Here is a 21,701-nt window from a genome sequence, read left to right as displayed (position 1 = left end):
GGGGCCAAAGGAGACGAGGAAAAAAATAGACAAGGAGGCAAAAAACTTAGTCGTTCTTTCGATATATTAAGGGGAAACAACCCATGAGGGAAGCGGTGGTACCGTTGGATGACCATGGAATAAAGGGAGTGCTAAATGAGGACAAAGCAATTGCCGACAAACTGAACACATTTTTTGCGTCTGTATTTACCGAAGAGGATATACACAGCATACCAGAACCCATCAGGCTATATGCTGGAAATGAAGATGGGAAACTGACAGGGTTGATGGTCAGTCTAGAAGAAGTATGCAGGCAGATAGATGTGATTAAGAGCGATAAATCCCCGGGAAAGGATGGCATCCAATGAAGGGTCATCAAAGGAACTGAAAGGGACTATTGCTGAACTGCTTCAACTAGTAGGCAACCTGTCGATCAAATCGGGAAAGATTCCGGAGGACTGGAAGGTGGCGAATGTTATGCCTTTCTTCATAAAAGGTTTGAGGGGGAACCCGGGAAACTACAGACCGGCAAGTCTGACCAAGGTACCGGGAAAGATGGTAGAGGCGCTGATAAAGGACAGCATCATTGATCACCTTAACGGACACGGGCTGATGAAGAACAGCTAGCACAGTTTCAGCAAAGGTAGATCTTGTTTGATGAACTTGTTGCACTTCTTCGAGGGAGTAAACAGACAGATAGACAAGGGCGACCCGGTCGACATTGTATATCTGGATTTTCAGAAGGCATTTGACAAAGTTCCACATGAACGACTACTTCAGAAAATTGCGAGCCATGGAATCGAGGGTGAAATACTCACATGGATTAAAAATTGGCTGGAGCATAGGAAACAGAGAGTAGGTGTAAATGGACAATACTCAAGACTGGAAGAGCGTTACCAGTGGGGTGCCGCAGGGCTTGGTGCTTGGACCCGTGCTCTTCAAAATCTTTATAAACGATTTGCACATTGGTACGAGTGGTGATTAAAGTTGCGGACAATATGAAGTTATTCAGAGTAGTGAAGACACAGGGGGACTGCGAAGATCTGCAACGTGACAATCAGGCTCGAGAAATGGGCATCGACATGGCAGATGAGGTTCAACGTGGATAAGTGTGAAGTGATGCATGTCGATAACAAAAATCTCATGCACGAATACAGGATGTCTGGGGCAGTACTTGGAGAGACCTCCCAGGAAAGACTTCCCAGGAAAGACTTGGGAGTTCTGATCGACAAGTCGATGAAGCCGTCCGTGCAATGTGCAGCAGCGGCGAAAAGGGCAAACAGAATGCTAGGAATGATAAAGAAGGGGATCACGAACAGATCAGAGGAGGTTATCATGTCGCTGTACCGGGCAATGGTGCGCCCTCACCTGGAGTACTGCGTCCAGCACTGGTCACCGTATATGAAGGACACAGTACTACTCGAAAAGGTCCAGAAAAGAGTGACTAAAATGGTTAAGGGGCTGGAGGAGTTGCTGTACAGCGAGAGGTTAGAGAAACTTGGACTTTTCTCCTTCGAAAAGAAGAGATTGAGAAGGGACATGATCAAAACATTCAAGATAATGAAGGGAATAGACTAAGTAGATAAAGACAGGTTCCCTTCTCCAAGGTAGGGAGAACGAGAGGACACTCTCTAAAATTGAAAGGGGATATATTCCGTACAAACACAAGGAAGTTCTTCACCCAGAGAGTGGCAGAAAACTGGAACACTCTCTCGGAGTCTGTCGTAGGGGAAAACACCCTCCAGGGATTCAAAACAAAGTTGGACAAGTTCCTGCTCAACTGGAAAGTACGCAGGCGAGGCTGGGCTCATTTAGAGCACTGGTCTTTGACCTAGGGGCCGCCGCGTGAGCGGACTGCTGGGCACGATGGACAACTGATCTGACCCAGCAGCGGCAATTCTTATGTTCCTATGAAACTAACAACAATGGTGAAGAAATCTGCTGTACAGGTAACGACTAACTTCAAAAAATGGATATAATGTTCAAAAGTATTGAGGAACTTAGATATGATACCTCTTTAAAATATCAAGAGCTCCAAACTGATGTAACATCTCTTCAGAATGTTCAAAGTACTATTAAAGATCAGATACAATTTAGAAGAAAAATAGAACAGTTGGAGAACTTTAACAGAATTAAACTTATGTGTTTTGAATTTCCTAGAGACCAAGGGATTCTTCCTATTGATATGTTTAAGAAGTACCTTATGGAAATTTTTTTCCTTAGATAAGATTCCCCCATTAAATAAGGTTGGGGTTTTTTAAATTATTTATTTAGGGGCTTCGAAAAAGACTTCCTCAGATGATTTGATTACGTTACCTTCTCAATTTTAAAGACAGCAACAAATAGACTTAAATATTTTCTGTCAGTTATATTGGAGCAGTCAATAAATGAAACAACTCAGAGGGCCACATTAGTTGCCTCCTTAGTCTTAATATCTCTGCAACTTTAAAACTCCCTTCTTTGGGCCAAAAATCTAGATTTTTCCCGATATTAAAAAGTTACACAGGAATGGAGAAAGGCTTTTCTTGCTATAATCTGTTATCATCATCTTATCGTAACTTTACGTTGCTATTTATCCCCAACAGGTCCTGTCGGACATTACCTACTAAAATGTACATATTACATTTTCGCTCAGCAAATTGTATTTCTATACTATTGCCTCCTGAGGTCTCTGATCTCTGTATTTCCTCTGAATATCTACTTATTGTATTTCGCTGAATGTCCAGCACTCTTGATTGTAAACCGCCTAGAAGTCGCAAGATTGTGGCGGTATAGAAGAATAAAGTTATTATTATTATTAAAGAACAAGAGACTTTGGACTTAGGGGCTACTTTTAGGCTTCTTTATCCATGCAAATGTTTGGGATTGGGACTTGTATATTACTTTTTTGTAGTTTTACAACCACATTCAAAGCAGTTTGCATACAGCTACTTCAAGCATTTTCCCTATCTGTCCTGGTGGGCTCACAGTCTATCTAATGTACCTGGGCAGTGGAGGATTAAATGACTTGTCCAGGGTTACAAGGAACAGCTCAGGGTTTAAACCCACAACTCCAGGGTGCTGAGGTTGTAGCTCTAACCACTGCGCCACATTCTTTGAGGTTCAAAATATATTTTCTTTGCTCCTGAACAGATTAAAGCCTTTATAAATCTTAAGAAAATAGCTTAGGGTTTGAGGTTAGTGTAGGGAATTGGTATATAAATAATTACCGCTGGTTAGTGCTAAGCCTCTTGTAATAAGTTTCTAAATTTGGATTTCCTTATCCTTTAATGATTTCCTCTGTATGTATTTGGGGTCTATTATAGGCGATAAACAAAATTTCTAATAGAAAACTGTGGATTTAAAGGTAATGGTTCTTTCCGTGTTACTGTAGCAAGTGGATACTTGTGAATTGTATTTCAAAATTTGAATACATAAAATATAAAAAAGGAGATGTGTGGTTTCCTCCTCAGTGATCTCGGAGAAAGGAGAGGGTGGCAGGTGTTGAGGTGAGGTTAGTAGAAGGGGCAGATAGAGGGAGGGGAGGGGGACGCAACTTGGTTGAGAGTTCAAGGTGAATCTTCTGAATCTGAAGAACTCTGCCATTGTATGGTGAGAAATTGAAGGGGGGGATAAGTGGCGAGGGTGCTTTGAGGAGGGAGTTTAGTGTGGTAGACAGCGAGGATTGGAGCTAAGAGAAGTGGTTAAGTGGATATAGTATTCTTGTTTGGCCAGCGAGAGGGCAGATTGGAATGATGTTAGCATGAATTTGAAGTGTATGAAGTCAGCATGGGTTTTAAGTGAAAGACATTCAGCGTAAAGGGCACATGAGCGCAGGTAGCTGATGTGGGAGGGGGGAGAGCCAGGGTTGGGGTTTGGCATGCCTAACAGGACATGAGATTGAAGGAGCAAGGGTATCTAGAGCAGAAGAGAGAATGGTATTATAAGAGACATGTTTTACTACTGTGTTGTATGGTGCATGCCATAATTGACCTCTGTGTTTTGTTTTGTTTTTCTCCATAGGCTTGCATAACAGTTATACTGTAGCCCTCCCATGTTATCTCCAAGTCCTTCTCAGCATGGTATCTCCCATGTGTAATACGTTTTGTTTCCCACCCTCTAACCCAGTGGTCTCAAACTCAAACCCTTTGTATGGCCACATTTTGGATTTGTAGGTACTTGGAGGGCCTCAGAAAAAAATAGTTAATGTCTTATTAAAGAAATTACAATTTTGCATGAGGTAAAACTCTTTATAGTTTATCATAATCACAAAAGTAAAATAAAACAGTTTCTTGATCATATGTCTCTTTAGCCATAAACTACAATATTAATAATAATACTACAATATTAGCTATTTATTTTTATTTATTGATTTTACTTTTGTGATTATGATAAACATACCAAGGACCTCAAAATAGTACCTGGCGGGCTGCATGTGGCCCCTGGGCCTCGAGTTTGAGACCACTGCTCTAACCCAACCATTCTAGACAACCACCCTAGATCTTCCTTGTACTGTTTTAGGCCTACAACATAGTTTAGCAGGCTGGTAATCACCACTCCCATTCCCATGGCCTTCATTATCAAATACAAGTATATAGTCTGGCACAGACACCTTCGCAAGCTATCACATATACTCGTGACCAAAACTGTGGAAACATCTAGCATTTTAGGCATTATACTTAAAAAAAAAACCCACATGACTATCATCATAATTGTATGTAATGCATAAATTTTCGACTAATAACAAAATCTCTAACCACTTAAGACCAGCATAATATTTGGCACGTTTCACAAAAATAATGGAGCTCATAAGATACCCAAGCTAATAATGATATTTGTCCAGTTATCCAACGACTTCATCAGTCTCACAAGTAGTGTGTTTGATATCCCTTAGTCTCACATCTTCTTGGCATGCTGTCCACAAGTCTTTTGAGATTATGTGGAGCCAGTTGATTATTGGAGAACATAGAATCTCAGGTACTTCCTCCTGTGTTCCGGAAAGATGGGAATGTGAAGATATGCCTAGCCAAGAATTCCACCGGCGCAACTGAGGTAGTCACTGAACGCAGTGTCCATCCAGAAACGATTGACCACTTTGATGTCCAGGATCAGTCTCTAGTCGTCGGAGCCTCTCTTTGGCACAATGAAACATAGAAACATGATGGCAGATAAAGGCCAAATGGCCCATCTAGTCTGCCCATCTGCAGTAACCATTATCTTTTTCTCTCTCCGAGAGATCCCACTTGCCTATCCCAGGTTCTTTTGAAGTCAGACACAGTCTCTGTCTCCACCACCTATTCTGGGAGACTGTTCTATGCATCTACCATCCTTTCTGTAAAAATAAGTATTTCCTTAGAATACAAATACAGAAGCAAGTATATTGAGTATCTGCTGGAGCCCCAGTCGTGATCTGGGATAGGCTCTATGGCCACGTCAAGCAGCTTACAGAGAGTGGCTGCCACTTGGGCCGCCTTTTCTGGCTTCCTTGGGGGAGAATCCAGAAAATAATCTGACAGGAGGCGATGAAACTCGAGCTTGTAGCAGTCCTAAAGGCTTCTGAGGAAGCTACAAAGCCACAGAATAGAAGGGGATATACTAAAATGGATAGGCAAATGGCTGGAGAACAGATTGCAGAGGGTAAGCATAAATGGGAAGTTCTCGGACTGGGAAAAGGTGACAAGTGGTGTGTCCCAGGGCTCGGTTCTTGGGCCCATCTTATTCAATATCTTCATAAATGACCTGAACGAGGAAACAACAAGTAATATAATCAAGTTTGCAGATGACACTAAACTAAGTTGGACAGTTGGGTCACACATGGACAGCGAACAACTCCAGAGAGATGTGAACTTGCTAGAGAAGTGGGCAGAAAAGTGGCAGATGAAGTTTAATATAGAAAAATGCAAAGTGATGCACCTGGGCAGGAAAAATAAGGAACATGAATATAAAATGTTAGGTGTGACATTGGGCAAGAGCGAACAAGAAAGGGACCTGGGAGTACTGATAGACAGGACCCTGAAGCCGTCGGCTCAATGTGCAGCGGCGGCAAAGAAAGCAAACAGGATGTTGGGCATGATAAAGAAGGGAATCACAAGTAGATCAGCAGACGTCATAATGCCGCTTTACAGAGCAATGGTCAGACCACACTTGGAGTACTGTATCCAACACTGGTCTCCCTATCTAAAGAAGGATATAACCCTGCTGGAGAGGGTGCAGAGGCGAGCTACGAAGCTAGTAAAGGGTATGGAGAACTTGAGCTACAAAGAACGGCTCGGAAAACTGGGCTTGTTCACCCTGGGGAAGAGAAGACTGCGAGGGGATATGATAGAGACTTTTAAAATAATAAAAGGATTCGACAAAATAGAGCAAGAAACACCGTTATTCACGTTGTCAAATGTGACTCGGACAAGAGGTCATGGACTGAAATTGAGGGGCAAAAGGCCCAGGACAAATGTCAGGATGTTCTGTTTCACACAAGTGGTGGACGCTTGGAATGTTCTCCCGGAGGAGGTTGTGACGGAAATCACCATTCTGGGATTCAAGGGCAAGTTGGATGCACACCTTCTTGCAAATCACATTGAAGGATACGGGTAAAACAGGGTCTTCAGCAGGGAGCATCTAGCTTAGCCTCCGTGTGTGCGGGTCACCGGACTAGATGGACTTAAGGTCTGATTGGATGAAGGCATTTCTTATGTTCTTATGTATGTTCTAATCTCCAGGACCCAACAATCTAAGGTGATGGCCTGCCATTCCGCCTGGAAAGCTGCCCCCTGATACGCGGAGGAGCAGCAAGAGGCCTGGCGTCAAAATTGCTTCTTAGAGGTCGCCATCAGAGGAGCCACTAAAGTACTAACAGGCATGTATGAAGGGAGAACAACTAGGGCACCCTGACCCCTGGAAGGTTGAGGCCTGTTATCCAGCAAGGTTTTGGGCTTGCGGTCCTGTACACTCACCATGTCATCCAGACCCTTGCCAAACAGAAGGTGACCAACTGGCTTAAGGTGACAAATCACCGGACCACTGCCAGATCCACAACATTCTCTGCGCTGAAACGGAATAAGCTGACAGTTTGCTAAAGATTATGAATATGTCATACAGGGCATCCACCATGTAGTCCACCCCTGAGATCAGAAAGGCAAGATCCCGGGTCACAATAGTGTCTAGAATGACATGCCCTGGCCACAAATAAAGAGGCCGTTGCTGCCTTCAGCCTGGCAGCTGCCGAATCAATGACATGCTTGAAGAAAAAATCTACTCTGTGGTCCTGAACATCTTTCAGAACACACACACACAACCTCCCCAAATCACTGGGGAGACACATGCATTTAACCTGCCACCAACTTTCAGAGATGCAAAATGCTGGATAAAGGAATATGCCATCGGATAGAGCCAAGCCATGGCTCTGGCACATTTCAAGGGGCCCTCAGGCACCTTCCAAATGTCTAAGTGTCTTGACTATGTCCAGATAATCAGGAAGAGAGGCCGCCTGTGGTCTCTCATTATTCATAAGAGAGCATTCAGCAGTGACAGACGGAGCAACCTCCAGCTCAAACTCCTGGAAGAACTCAGAAATCAAATCCACCAGATGAGCGGGTTTAAAAATTCTCCACACCGTGGGATCCACACCCTGATCCTTGAGATCCGCGAGGGTTGTTAACATCCCCCATGGTGGTAGTGCTAGCCTCCTTAAGTAAAGACATAGTCAGAGTGTCCCGGTTGACCATGGCAACTACCAGCACACTAGTTTTAACTACCATGGAAGAGCCGGGCACAAGCTGCATCCTGGGAAGGAGGCGAGGACACCTGCAGAAGAGCAGCTGGCATCGGTTTCTTTGCCAAATAAGCCGATACATCATGTTAATAAATTCAGGGAAACCCCCTGAAGGAGCTGCCTCCTGAGGACCCTTCTTAGCATGCTTGTATTTATGAGGTTTGGCTGATGAAGCATAGCTGCACTTAGCGGGAATGACAATTGCACTGTCATCAAGGCCTGCGGTCGACATTTTCAGGTTCTCTTGGCCAGAATCAGAAGCAGGACCTCCTTCATAGGTCAAGAGTACTTGGGTCACTAAAACTGTGCTTCCCTCTCGCGCCGCAGCGCATGTGGAACACAGCCACCCTCTGAATAGCCATCCACCGCAAATAAGTCATGAATCTGAAGTATCCTGCCTTGGGGACTCCCTCCAAGTGGTTCTCTTGCAAAAATTAAGCTTATAAAGGCAAAAAATAACTTCAAATTTCAATTAAGAAAAATCCAAGATGGCCCCTGAGCAATTTTTAAAAGAAAATAGCTCAGAAAAAGCGCTGGAACTCCCCCCAAAAAGCAGTAATTTTAGGATTTTAGGGGGAGGGGGGGAACTCCCAAACTGCCTAAAAACCACTTTTAAGGATTCCCCAAAATCGCTGTGACAGACTGTCAGCTCTGTACTCACTGTACCATGAGGTACTGTGTACTGCTGCAATGGAAGCTGAAATAGCTAAATGGAGATCCTCTTTAAACATGAAAACTAGACTGCAGGTCTTCCGACTACACCACTGGCCCAATACCAATGGCAGGAGACCTCCACTGCCAGCGGACACCCGCAACTTTGTGGAGTGATACAGTCAGCTCCAATCCTGAGCGCACATCACTCTCACTGCACTCAAATCTCATTAGTGGACAAACCTGGGGTGAGCGAACTCCCAAGGGAATGGTCCCCGAGCCCCAAATTAACATGTAGGCAGTCCAGAGAGGGCACTGACAGGCAATCAACGCCCTGGAAACAGACTTCATGCAAAATCTGATCTCCCAAAGCCAAAGCTGTCCCCATGGGGAACCTCTGCAGCACAAGGGTAAAATTTATGAAGAAAAATACTGAGTTTATAGAAAAATAAACACAAGCAGAAAAGAAACAGTCTGGCTTGTAGAAAAAAAACTGGATTCCTGGAGGGCAGTCCTGAGGTATATGGGGAGGGGCTCAAGGCTATGTATAATGAGCTCCCTACAAGCTGTCTGGCGACTAAAGGAAAATAATCCATTGGTTCAAAAAAACAGAGTGGGATAGCACAAGAATTAGTAGTCCATAAGTCAATTGATAAGCATAGATTGTAGATTGCAAAATGCATTTGCGAAAAGAGTCCAATGTCCTGGCTTCTCTGCCTGAAGGAGCAGAAGTGTATATGATTATCTTTCATGACCTTAATGCATTCGTTTGAGGCACCACCAAGTCAAGGAATTCAAAACGTTTGGAGTAAGGTTTCTCCTCCGTTTCCATGTTGATTGGCAAAACCTGACCTATTTGCCTCACAAAGCCAGTAAATGATATACTCTCTTGTGGAGACTTGCACTGCAGTGGTGGGATAGAGGGATGGGGGGTGAGAAGGATCAGAAGGTATACCATAGGATTCTTCTGCTGAGTAGTCTGGCAAATCCTTCTCTGAATGGTTGGAAATATGAGTCAGACTCCTTGAAGTACTAAGTGACTCAGGGAGTGTGCATCAAGAGAAACAATGACTGGGCATGCATCGAGTGGGTCCATGCCGATCCCAATGCTCAAAGTTAAGCAGAGCTGCATGACCTCATTCTCGATCAATACTTCGATGTATCCTTGGGCTGAGGCAGGCATGGAGATTATTAAAGCCTGTGAAGACTGCATCGCAATAGCCCCAAAAGCTCTCATCTTAGCACAAATTGGATCTCATCCTGGAGAGACAGTGCCAGTACATGGATTTCCGCTTCCGAGGTGCATGACCTTACAATGCTAAGAAATGTAAGGTCATGCACCTCGGAAGCGGAAATCCATGCAGGACGTACTTCTTGAACGGAGAAACTTTAACTAGGACTTCAGCAGAACGAGATTTAGGAGTAATCATCAGTGCAGACATGAAAACTGCCAATCAAGTGGAGAAAGCTTCATCTAAGGCAAGGCAGATATTGGGTTGTATCAATAGAAGTTTCGTCAGCCGAAAGCCTGAAGTCATAATGCCGTTGTACAGGGCCATGGTGAGACCTCATCTGGAGTACTGTGTGCAATTCTGGAGGCCACATTACAGTAAAGATATGCGCAGAATTGAATCGGTTCAACGGACGGCCACCAGGATGATCTCGGGGCTCAAGGGTCTCTCGTACGAAGAGAGACTGAACAAATTGCAGCTCTACACTCTTGAGGAACGTAGGAAGAGGGGAGACATGATCGAAACATTTAAGTACCTCACGGGACGTGTCGAAGTGGAAGATGATATTTTCTTTCTCAAGGGACCCTCGGCCACAAGAGGGCACCCGCTCAAACTCAGGGGCGGAAAATTTCATGGCGACACCAGAAAGTATTTCTTCACAGAGAGAGTGGTTGATCATTGGAACAAGCTTCCAGTGCAGATGATCGAGGCAGACAGCGTGCCAGACTTTAAGAATAAATGGGATACCCATGTGGGATCCCTACGAGGGTCAAGATAAGGAAATTGGGTCATTAGGGCATAGACAGGGGGGGGGGGGGTAAGCAGAGTGGGCAGACTTGATGGGCTGTAGCCCTTTTCTGCCGTCATCTTCTATGTTTCTATGTACTGGACGAGAAATCAGTATGGAAGCAGTTTGCTGTATCATATATATGCTGGGGCATAGGAGAGCTTGATGTCTAGTCATGCCTACAAGGAGACATCAGCTAGATGGAGGGAGAGCGGTCCTCAGTGCGTCGAAACTTATTATACATGAAGAAGTTGATGTTTGGGAGGATGCGGTGCCATGCCTAAAAAGAGAAAGAATGTTTGCACTTCTTAGCTTTCTTACGTGCTGTATGAAGCTTAGATGAAGAAGTAGAATCCTGTCTCTGTAAGTAGCCCAACGCTCTGGATGAGGTGTTGATGCCCAAGTCATAGGAGGCAGCATGTCGGGTTCCAAGTCCCCTATCATGCTGGATGTTGACACAGTACAAAAAGAACTTCAGTTTGAAGAATTTGGGCTTTTAGTGACCTCTTCTGTATGCAGAGACAGGTTCACAGCAAATGCCCCAATATCTCTAGCCAGACACAGCAATTATATGGATCAGATTCCAAAATGATCCAATTACACCGAGAACATATTTTAAAGCCACTCAGTACCCCCCTGACAAGGAGAGGAAAACAGTTGACGCTAAGTCAAAGGGCTCAATGGCCCAGGAAGGTTGAGTTAACTGGATGCCAAAAATTGCTGACACTGGGATGGAAAAAAAAAAAAAAAAAAAGTCAAGTGGCCTGAAGGTCAAAAAACGAAAAACTGACAAAAATTAAACAGCGTTGGGGGTAAAAATTTTTTGACTGATGACCAGAGAATTGGTTAGCGAAGTGCGCTAGATATGGTGTATTTAGATTTTAGCAAAGCTCTTGACAGTGTTCCACACAGACATCTAATCAATAAACTGAGTGCCCTTGGGATGGGCCCCAAAGCGATGGGCTGGCTCAGGAACTGGTTAAGTGGAAGACGACAGAAGGTAGTGGTCAATGGAGATCATTCTGAGGAAAGTGATGTTACCAGTGGTATGCCTCAAGGTTCTGTTCTTGGGCCTCTTCTTCTTAACATTTTTATAAACAATATTGCTGAAGGGCGTATGATACCAAAATCTGTAATAGAGTAGACACCCCGGATGGTGTGAACAATGTGAAGAAAGACCTAGCGAAGCTTGAAGATTGTCTGAAATTTGACAGGTAAAATTTAATGCTAAGAAATGCAAGGTCTTGCATTTAGGCTGCAAAAATCTGAAGGAATGGCACAGTTTACGGGGGTGAAGAATTTGTGTGCATGACAGAAGAGCAGGACTTGGGTGCAATTGTATGGACCTTTGGTTTGACCCAGTAAGGCTGTTCTTATTTCTAAATTATGAGGAAAACACTGAATGGTAAGGCATAAAAAAAGCACAAAAGTTTTGACATGCTGAAGAGAAAACTAAAGACACAGCTTCTCAGAACCACAAAAAATAAAGAACTGATTATCCTGAGACATGCCACCAGGCAGGAAAGCAGCGACACACATGCACATACTTGCGGTATGGGCACTGCCTAAAATTTAAAGTGACAGTGTACATGGTAGTGTATGTAATGAGTTCCGTGGATGATGGGTTCCGTGGATGATGTTGCACACATGTGAGATTATGATGCCTGCTTGCACTTACAGAAAGTATCCCTATAGTTAAGATTTTTTCACTCAGGAAATAGTTAAGCTCTGGAACATATTGACAGAGGATGTGGTGACAGTGGTTAACATAGCTGGTTTTAAAAAATGTATGGACAAGTTCCTTGAGGAAAAGTCCATAGTCTGCTTTTGAGACAGACATTGGGGATGGGGGGGGGGGGGAAGAGCCACCGCTTGCCCTGGATTAGAGAATGACACCGTAGTTGTTACCCGCGGCTAGCCGCGGGTAACCCGCTGAAACGGGGAAAGAAAGATAGTAGTCTCTGTGGGGATGGGGACAAGGCCATTCACCGCCCCGTGGAGCGGTGAATGGTCTTGTCTCCGCAGTGAGGCATCAAGGATCGCGCGGTCCCCACAGCCCCCACCCGCCCGATGGCAGCGTTTAGCCAGCTCCCTCCCTCCACCTCACCTTAGTTTGCAGGCTTTCTTTTTTGGCAACCCGCACGGCTGCTGGAGTTGTTCAATCTTCTCCTCTGCTGCAACTTCCTGTTTCTGGTTGCGTCAGAGCAGAAGATTGAACACTGAGCAGCTGCACGTGCGCGGCTCTTTGAAAGCATGCGGGTCGCCGAAAAAGAAAGCCTGCAAACTAAGGTGAGGTGGAGGGAGGGAGCTGGCTAAACACTGCCATCGGGCGGATGGGGGCTGCTGGACCGTGCGATTGCGCGTGTTCCCGGCTCAAACTAGGAAGGAGGGAGTGAAAGGGAAAAAGATTCTGGGCCAAGGTGATGAAGAGGGAAAGAAAGAAACCCACAGCAGGAAAGAAAGGGGAAGACAGGCAGGTGAGCCAGATGCTGGAAGCAGGGGGGGGGAAGAAAGAGGGAAAGAAGCTAGATGGGGTTGAAAAGAAGAGACACACTGGTATGGAAGAGGAAGATAGGGGAAATCTGGACACAGGAAGGTAACAGAAAGAGGGGAAATTATGTGCATGGGGCATAGGGACAGGGACATGCCATGGGGATGGTATATGGACACAGGGGGGGGCAATGCCAGATACATAGGGGAGATATTAGAAATAGGGAAATAGAAACACAGAAGCGAGATGGTTTGTGGGGATGGGACAGGGACCGAGCTCGTAGGCTCCAGCGGCTTGCACAAATTACATTGTAACGTGCCATGAAAATAAAAGGGAGGGAGGTAGATAGATAGGCCACGCAAGAGGAGCTGAAGGGTGGTAGAAAGGAACAGATGGTAAAGGAGGGAGGGAAGGGTGGTGGTGGAAAGGAATAGAACAGACATTGAAAGAGGGTAGAGAGGAACAGACCCTGAAGGGCAATGTGGAAGACAGAGTGAGGAGAAGACGCTGGAAGGGAAGAAGACAGATGCCAGACTATGGGGGAGCAGAGGGAAGAAGATGGGTGCTAGACCAATTGGGGGGGGGGTGAAGGGAGAGGCACAGTAACAGCAAATGGAAGACAGAGAGAAGACACACAGTGCACAGGAAGGAATTGAATGAGAAGATATGGAAAGCAGAAACCAGACAACAAAGGTAGAAAAAAAAATTCTATTTATTTATTTATTTTTTGCTTTAGGATAAAGTAGTATATTAGTTGTGTTAATAAAAATTTATAAACAAAGCCCTGCCAGCTGAACATCTTTCTCTAGTTCAGCAGCAGAACTTTGATTTATAAGAAAGGAATTAATAATAATAAAACGCGCTCTCAAAAATTCGTGAGTCCTGGCGCCGTGAGGTGTGCTTCTGTGGCAACATTCTAATTGACACCTCATGGCGCTTGCAGGGGCTAGAGGTGCGTGCGCGCGACTGTGCTCTCTCTAAACCTCCCGGCTCCAGCGGCGTAGGCAGCACCAGTGGCAGCAACCCCCTATCTCTCCATGGCCCCTTCTGTCTTCCCCCAGCACACCGCTCCCCCCAAAGCAGCCCCCTTTCCCTCTCTCTGTCTCTCCATGGCCCCTTCTGTCTTCCCCCCCAGAGCAAAGCTGTTTGCCCCAAGCACACCCCTCCCCCCAAAGCAGCCCCCTTTCCCTCTCCCGCTCTCTCTTGCCCCCTTTTTCTGGAGGTGTGCTGGGGACAGACAGCTTTGCTCTGGGGAGGGGAAGACAGAAGAGGGCCATGGAGAGACATTTGGGGGGGAGGTGGGTGCTGGGGGCAGACAGCTTTGCTCGGGGAGAGGGGGAGACAGAAGGATACAGACAGCGGCCAAGGAGAGAGAGATAAAGAAACACCGACAGACAGACATCTATTCTAGCACCCGTTAATGTAACGGGCTTAAAGACTAGTAAGCTAAATATTACAGTACTAAGGCTTATATGGATGCTGCAGGGATGGTGACGGGGCGGTGAATGGGATGGCAGTGACGGTGACGGGTGGTGAAGGGAACAGCGGTAAAGGGGCGGTGCAGAGGATGGTGGGCCGGGACGGGGCGGTGACAGATTTTTTTTCCCTGTGTCATTCTCTACCCTGGAACAGTAGCATGGAATGTTGCTATCTGGGCTTTTGCCAGGTACCTGTGACCTGGATTGGCCACTGTGTAGACGAGATACTGGTCTAGATGGACCACTGGTCTGACCCTGTAAGATTATATGGCTGATTCCTAGCTCCACAAGTTACCAAACACTTGGAAGAAGAAAACCATGAAATGCAAACCCCCGTTTCCAACAAGCACTTGCCCAGGATTAATGCACACTTGTCTTGGTAAACACTTAACAGATATCAGCCACTACACCAGCCTTAATACCAAATTTTTCAAGGACAGTTTTAAATCAGCCATAAAAAGGCATTTGTCTATATGCCATCAATCATGAGTCTCCAATGGCTCTATTTTTGGAAGTTGAAAGAGCTGTGATGCAAATGTCAGGTCACAGGTTGTTCTGATGATCTGCAGCAAACAAAATTCTGGCATCTCACTTTCTTTATTCATCTGGTGAGCAGTTCTCTAAATGATTTTTTTTTTTAAATACATAACTGTGTGCAAATGTCAGATCACAGGTTGTTCTGATGATCTGCAGCAAACAAAATTCTGGCATCTCACTTTCTTTATTCATCTGGCGAGCGGTTTTATAAATGATTTTTTAAAAATACATAACTGTATGCAAATGTACTGAAATACCAGTTTTCCGGTAGTGGAATTTCAAAGCACAAACACCACAGTCTCTATGGACTACAACCTGTATGAGAAAGTGAGAAGCCTTAAAAATCAAAGAACCCCAAAATCCAATCTTCAACATACCTCATAAAACATGTACAGTGACAGCAGAGTAACTCCAAGGTTATAAATCACTAGAATGCTCCTGCATGACAATGGTTGCTTTTTCTGCATATATTTTGGTCCTATCCACACAATAAATAAGTATAAGACAGTGAAGAGAAAGGTAGGCACATAGCTGTCCAGAAGTAACCACCCTTTTACTCGGGAATCTGAAAGAAAATTTTTTTAAAAATAGCTTCATTAGTGACAGCAGAAAAACCTTATTCTTATGTGCACTGAAATCTGCAGTTTAAAAAGAGTCACACCTTTTAATAAGTAAACTCAGACTGCTCATTCTTTCCTATCTCTCCAGAATACATTTAGTTTGAAGATTCCAGATCCACTTACAGTTATTTTTATATACATTACTTTTCCCAGGTACAAAACAGCAATTCTCTGGTATTCACTTAGCATCAAAAAAAGCTTTATAGAAACCCAAGAATTTAATGGTTAACAGTAACGCAAAGGAAAAGACAACAGAGGGCTGGATGTTCAGAATGGTGTTCCAATTAATCTGAGATGCTGGAATAAGTTTCTACAAGGGTGGGTGATGCAGATAATATTCCAGTGGAGAACCAAGTTGAAGACTAAAATTGTTTAGATTCCAAGAAGTATATGTGTGGGGGGAAGGGGGGGGGGAGAGAATTTGCAATGTTGGCCCAAACCAGATTAATTAGGGTATATGGTACTCTAGACCAGAATTCTCTGTAGACTTGGTAGGCCTAAAGCCTTTAATAATAATAAAAAATGTATTTTTATATACCGCCATACTCGAGAGTTCTAGGCGGTTCACAACAATTAGGCATGATACAGACAATGCAAGTTGTTTAAGATTCAGCAAGTTAAAAAGAATACAAAAGGAAGATTGCGAGCTTTTGGACAGAGAGCACCTAGTGTTATTTCCTAGTTTGTCTGTATTCCCCCTTTCTGGCTTTTTTTTTGGGGGGGGGTAAGTTTTTATTATTTTGAACCCATTGTTTTTAACTCTGTTAACCGCCTTGATTTGCCAATTGTTAAGAAAAGTGGTATATCAAATAAACTACTGTAACTATAACAGTTGAAACTAATTTCTCCATTTCTAATGCACAAAGGGTAAACATGGGTCCAGCTGCTTGTGCTCTCTCAGGTTTGTGAAACTGGGCCCATTAAATTTGAGACTAATTATCTGCCAAATTGGGCTTCTAGATACAGATAATTGAAATCTGCTATTCAGGAGATACAGATAAATACAAGTGGCTTAATTATAGGGTTATCAGACATCCGGGAAAACCTGGACATGTTCTCTTTTTCAAGGCCTGTCCTGATGCCCGGACCTTTTTTTTATTGGGGGGTATTTATCTGGGTTTAGCTAGCTCTCCTGAACCCCATCTACCTCCTCCCCAGGCCCAGCTGCTCTAACTGAATCTTCGGACAGCTGCGGCTGCCAGCCTCCCCGGAAGCCGCCACTCTTCAACTTCCTGTTCTCCCGTTAGCAGGACTTGCAGAGAGGCGGTTTCCAGGGCAGGCCAGCAACAGCAGGCTCTCCTCACTGCTTCAGCCAGCTACCCAAAGATTTAATTACATCAGCCAGCCCAACATGGAGTAAGGTATTGCTGGATGGGAGGACAGGAGGTTTGAAAAAGAAAAAAAAGAGAGAGAACCTGTGGGGGAGGAGGGTTGGAGGAAGGGAGAGAAGCACTAAAAGGGTAGAGGATGGCGAAGGGTCCAAGGAAATGGGTGGAGTATGGGTGAGGCTGTGGGCGGAGTGTGAATACGGACATGTGTCCTCTTCTTTTTTGTCTTCACAAATATGGTAACCCTACCTAATTAAAACTTGTACTCACACAAAAGTTTCATGGATGTGTTTTAAAGTGTTCACGTTTTATAATGATCAGTAAATTTTTTTTCCTTGTGGTTTATTTTGTATGTTTTTTCTTTAAATTATAAAATTTCTATAAAATAAGAATAAAATTAAAAATGTTCATGCTCCTAGTACTTATACGAGTGAGATTAATCTTCTTGCACAGTTTTACCTCTTCTCCCACAAGGCTGTGCTGTAGCCCCTCAGTTTTCACTTCTGCAAGTGAGTTGAGAACTTGTCTTCTGATCTGCTCTAATTTATTGGTTTTATTTTTTTGTGTACTTTCTTACCAAATTGTGAGGTTTTTGTGCTGCAGAAGTTCCCAGTGTTCCTGGGACAACTCTGACTGCGAGAAGACAAAGACCTTCGGCAAAGAAGTCTATTGCTAGCAGGTGTCTCTAAGAGTACCTTCCTAGTCAGACTACTTTACCAGTTAAGGCTTAAGTGGACCATTCCTCTGGGAGCATGGCTTGCCCCAGACTGTCTAGATCTTGAGCACAGGCTATGTGAACTTAGAGGTTGGTCTGAAGGGCTGGCTGCGTTTCTCCCTCCCCCTGTTTAAGCAAGTGTGGTGATTTTAGGGGTGGGAGAACTAAGGCTAACTCTCAAACTGCCCAAAAAACAATTTCCAAGACTTCCCCCCCCCCAAAAAAAAAAAAATGGCTGTGACAGGCACAGAGGAAGCTGAAACAGCTTACAGGGAGAAACTCTGCCTCAAAACCAGACTGCCCCTCTCGCCTGACACCAATGTCTGGGGACCTCTGCCACCCATAGAGCACACCATTCACATGACCTGGCAGAGAAATGCAGTCAGCTCCAATCCCAGGCAGGCACACCTCCACGAAGCCACGCAGCCTGTGCTCAAACCCACTAGCAGACAAACTTGGGGTGAGCCAGCACCTATTGAAACAGTCCCTGAGCCCTCAATCTGAAGGTTCCAGGAAGCCAACCTGCTGGAAGCAGACTTTATCCACAAAGTCTGTGATCTCTCACAGCCAGAGCTGACCTGGTGAGGAACCTCTGTAGCATGAAGACACAAAACATATAAAAATACTGAGTAGAAGAAAAATTAAACAGAAAAGACTAGCTCCTCTTGCTTGTAGAAACAAGCAACTGGAGACCTGAGGGCAGTCCTGAGGTAAGAGGGGAGGGTCTGAAAAAATTATGTAAATGAGGCTTCCTACAAGCAGTCTCACCACATGGGATGAATAACCCACTTGTCCAGGAATAGAGCAGGATTATTCAAGAACCTGCAGTTTACTGTGCAGCAACTGCTAGAGCAGAACTGCTTGTAACACATTAAACTGCATATTAAGTACATCTTGTGTGAGAAGGCATGTCATGGGCAAATAATGCATGCTAACTAACTAACATGTGCTTCTGCACTAACTCCACAGTGTCTTGTACTAATGTAACATGGGACCTGTACGGACAAATGCTGGAAATGTCACCAATGGTTGTCATATGGTATTTGCAGCTACCATGTGATAAGTCCCACATTACCGTAAGTCATAATAACTGCAAATTTTATGTGGCTTAGTGAATAGCCCTTAGTTCAAAGCATTTTAAGGCCTTGATCTAAAAATTATCTTCAATAAAAATTATACCTTAAAATGTGAAACCAGAATACATTTGGTTGTGTGAACTCCTCATAAAAAAGGCGTTTCATCCCCTTTATCATCTTTGTCACTCTTCTTTGAACCCTTTCTAATTCCACTGTATTTTTTTTAGACAGTGACCGGAATTGAACGCAATAATCAAGGTGAGGTCACACCACAGAGTGAAACAGAGCCATTCTTAGACTTATTTACCATCCTTTTTCTAATAATTCCTAACTTCTTGTACATTTTCAGGAGTAGCAACCATATTTGAAATTCAAAACCAATAGCATTGAAACTGGGCTTCTCTAAATCATGAAAAAAAAGTCTTATTTAAAAAGCATACCATGAGTTAAAGATCCTTTTAGGGAGCTAGTTTATATATGAAGCAATGTGTCATACTATTTTTAGAAATACTGTACTAAATTTAATCTACTTTGAACATTCTACTGAAAAGGATAGGCAGAAAGATAGTTTTATTCATTTAAACTGCACTACAGTATTCCCAAACAATAATTCCCATGATTGTTTCAGTTCAGGTTTTGCCATGTCTGGGTAGGTAGAACAGGACAACTGCAACAATCATGATGGTAGCCACAGAAGCCTATTCAAACTATTGGAAAAAAAACAAAACCCAGTATTGTATGCTTATCCAACTATATTTCTGTGCATCTTCTGAAAGTTAATATTTAGACAAACTGTGTCCATGAAAACAAGTTTCCTTCTTTAAAGTAGAAGCTAGGCAAAAAAAAAAAAAAAAAAAAAATACAACTGGTGATAACCACAGATACAAATCAAAGTACGGTAGCTTAAAGATGTCTGATAACACCTGGTGGTTCAGTAATAGTGTCGTTGGCTATCATGTAAGAAACCTAAATCTGATTTTCAGACTAAGCTTTTGCATTGGGAATACTTCCAGCCACCTGAACTCAGGCCCATAGCAGCTAAGTTCCAAAAAGCTTGCTGTTGTTTGGGGCACCTGATCAAGGACTATCGCGCTCCTCGCTTAACAGGAACCAGAAATCGAGATTACATCAAACAAAAACTTGAGCCAGGGATCAGCGAGTACTTTTATTACATTATATTCAAAGGTGATGGGAGGAAATAGCAAATGAAATCAGGTTTCACTACCAGAAGAGGTCCTAAAGAAAATGTCTGCGACACATAAAACCACAGTAGTTACTATACTACCTAGTAGACAACCTATGACCGTTTAATTTTTGTGCTTAAAACATTAATTAAACTGAGTCTGTTAACTAGCAAGGCGAAGATGTATGGAAGAATAAAACCCAACGGGTGCCACTCCGCCCAAAGTTTCTGTATACACACTTCAGTGCCACAACAGTTATATAACTACATATATATATATATATTTTAAAAAAAAAAAACCGAAACGCACAACATACCTCTTGGTCCAAGCACGTTGTCTATATAGTTGTTGAGTGTTTTATCTAAAGACTCCATGTTGTTACAGCCTATGCAAGAAAAAGAAAAGAATGCAAAACATTGTCCGATGTCTAAGCTTTGCCGTTAGGAAACGGAACGGAAGCTGCGCAGGGGCAATAAGCGAGTATCAAGTTGACAAGGGGAGAGGAAAAGAAGGGGCGTTTTAGACCTAGGTCCTCCTTTGATTTTTAAAAAAACCAAAACAAAACCCAGCTCCATCCCTCTTGGCCTTCAAGCATCAAGTCGGGAATGTGGTTCAGGGGTTTAAATCCTATCCCGCCAACTAGACAGAGAAAATAAATTCCCTCCCCTCCCCACCCCCCGAAAAAAAATAATGCCGATAGGAAGGGGGCAACCCTCGGGGAGCAAAGTTTATTCACAACGGGTGAAAGTGAACCTGAGAGAAGTGCACCACAAAACGCAGAGCCTGCTTCACAGGAAATAGTAGGGAGAGGAAAAAGAAACTGGCGTCCCTCTATATAGCAACACGAAAGAAAAGGCGGGACGATGAGGCTGACATCACTCGCGCAGCCCGTGGGACCAAGTTAAACCCAAGTACGAGCGACGGGCGCAATAGAGCAACGTTACGAAAACCGCTAACTGTGTCACCGCGCCGGGGGCGGAGCAAGTCAACCCTCCCCCCGGCACCAGCCACGCGTCAGGCCCGACTCAAGCAACTAGGCAGACGGCGGCTCCGATACCTCGGCGGCACACTTTACTTTCTGTGCCCGTTCCCTAATCTTCCGCTGTTGCCTGCCAGGCTGCAACAGACTGCTGAAACCCACCAGTCTCCGCACGCCCGGACCACGCCCACCCCCGGTCCTCCGGCGTACAGTACAGGCACGCGCCAGCCAGGTCGCGTGACCACAGGATGAGGATCTAGGAAGCGCCGATAGGCTGATACCTGATCGGGCGTTGGGTGGGCAGCCGTCCAAGCGAGAATGCTGGGGAGGGGACTCGGGGCGGTGATGACGATAAGCTCTGGGGAGGGGCTTAGCTTTTTTTTTTTTTGTAAGAAAGAACATTTTTGAGTGTAGTGTAGTCTCAGTCAGTATCAGACGATATGAACTGAAGTTATTTTGTCACTTGGCGAGGGGGGTACAGAATATCATTTTTTTAAAGCATATTAAGACTTTCAAGCGTCGGTCCCAAAACAGCAGTTTAGTCTAGCTTAGATAATATCTGTTGCATAGCTTTTTTAAAATTATTTGTATTTATTTTATCTGATTGAATTTTTTTGGCTTTGTATATTGTAGTACTATATTATTTTAATACATTAATAAAATTTCAAGGATTAAAAAAAAAATTGAATGTAACTTTTGTATTGAGGAGGCTTAAGTGGTAGACAAAGAGGATAAAAGTAAGTGGAGGAGAGAGGAGGAACTACAGAAGAAGGTGGACTGGATTAGGGCGTACAGTCACTTTTAAAAAATCATATACTGTATTATTATCAGAGCTAAGGGGATGCGTACTGCGGAGCCGGCGCATCAGGACCTCCCTTCTTACTCTGCCACTTCCCT

General features: G+C 44.1%; 1 protein-coding gene across 7 annotated transcripts in view; it reads right to left on the bottom strand.

Moving 5' to 3' along the window:
• Nucleotides 1-21,143, bottom strand: part of ELOVL5 (ELOVL fatty acid elongase 5) — a 98,848-nt gene extending 77,705 nt beyond the window's left edge. Inside the window, exons 1-3 of one of the 7 annotated variants that reach the window (XM_033936692.1) lie at nucleotides 21,086-21,143; nucleotides 20,142-20,210; nucleotides 15,280-15,467 (exon numbers count right to left, since the gene is read on the bottom strand). In XM_033936692.1, coding sequence (XP_033792583.1) covers nucleotides 15,280-15,467; nucleotides 20,142-20,199 — 246 coding nt within the window. In that variant the 5' untranslated portion in view covers nucleotides 20,200-20,210; nucleotides 21,086-21,143. Of the gene's footprint in view, nucleotides 1-15,279; nucleotides 15,468-20,141; nucleotides 20,211-20,578; nucleotides 20,785-20,882 lie in introns of those variants that run through there. The other 6 variants (XM_033936691.1, XM_033936690.1, XM_033936693.1 and 3 more) reach the window with 6 other exon arrangements.
• Between the last annotated feature and the right edge of the window lie 558 nt (nucleotides 21,144-21,701).

Source organism: Geotrypetes seraphini, chromosome 3 (assembly GCF_902459505.1).
Source record: "Geotrypetes seraphini chromosome 3, aGeoSer1.1, whole genome shotgun sequence".
NCBI lineage: Eukaryota > Metazoa > Chordata > Amphibia > Gymnophiona > Dermophiidae > Geotrypetes > Geotrypetes seraphini.
Note: the sequence above shows the minus strand (reverse complement) of the source record. Positions and strands in the feature narration are given on the sequence as shown.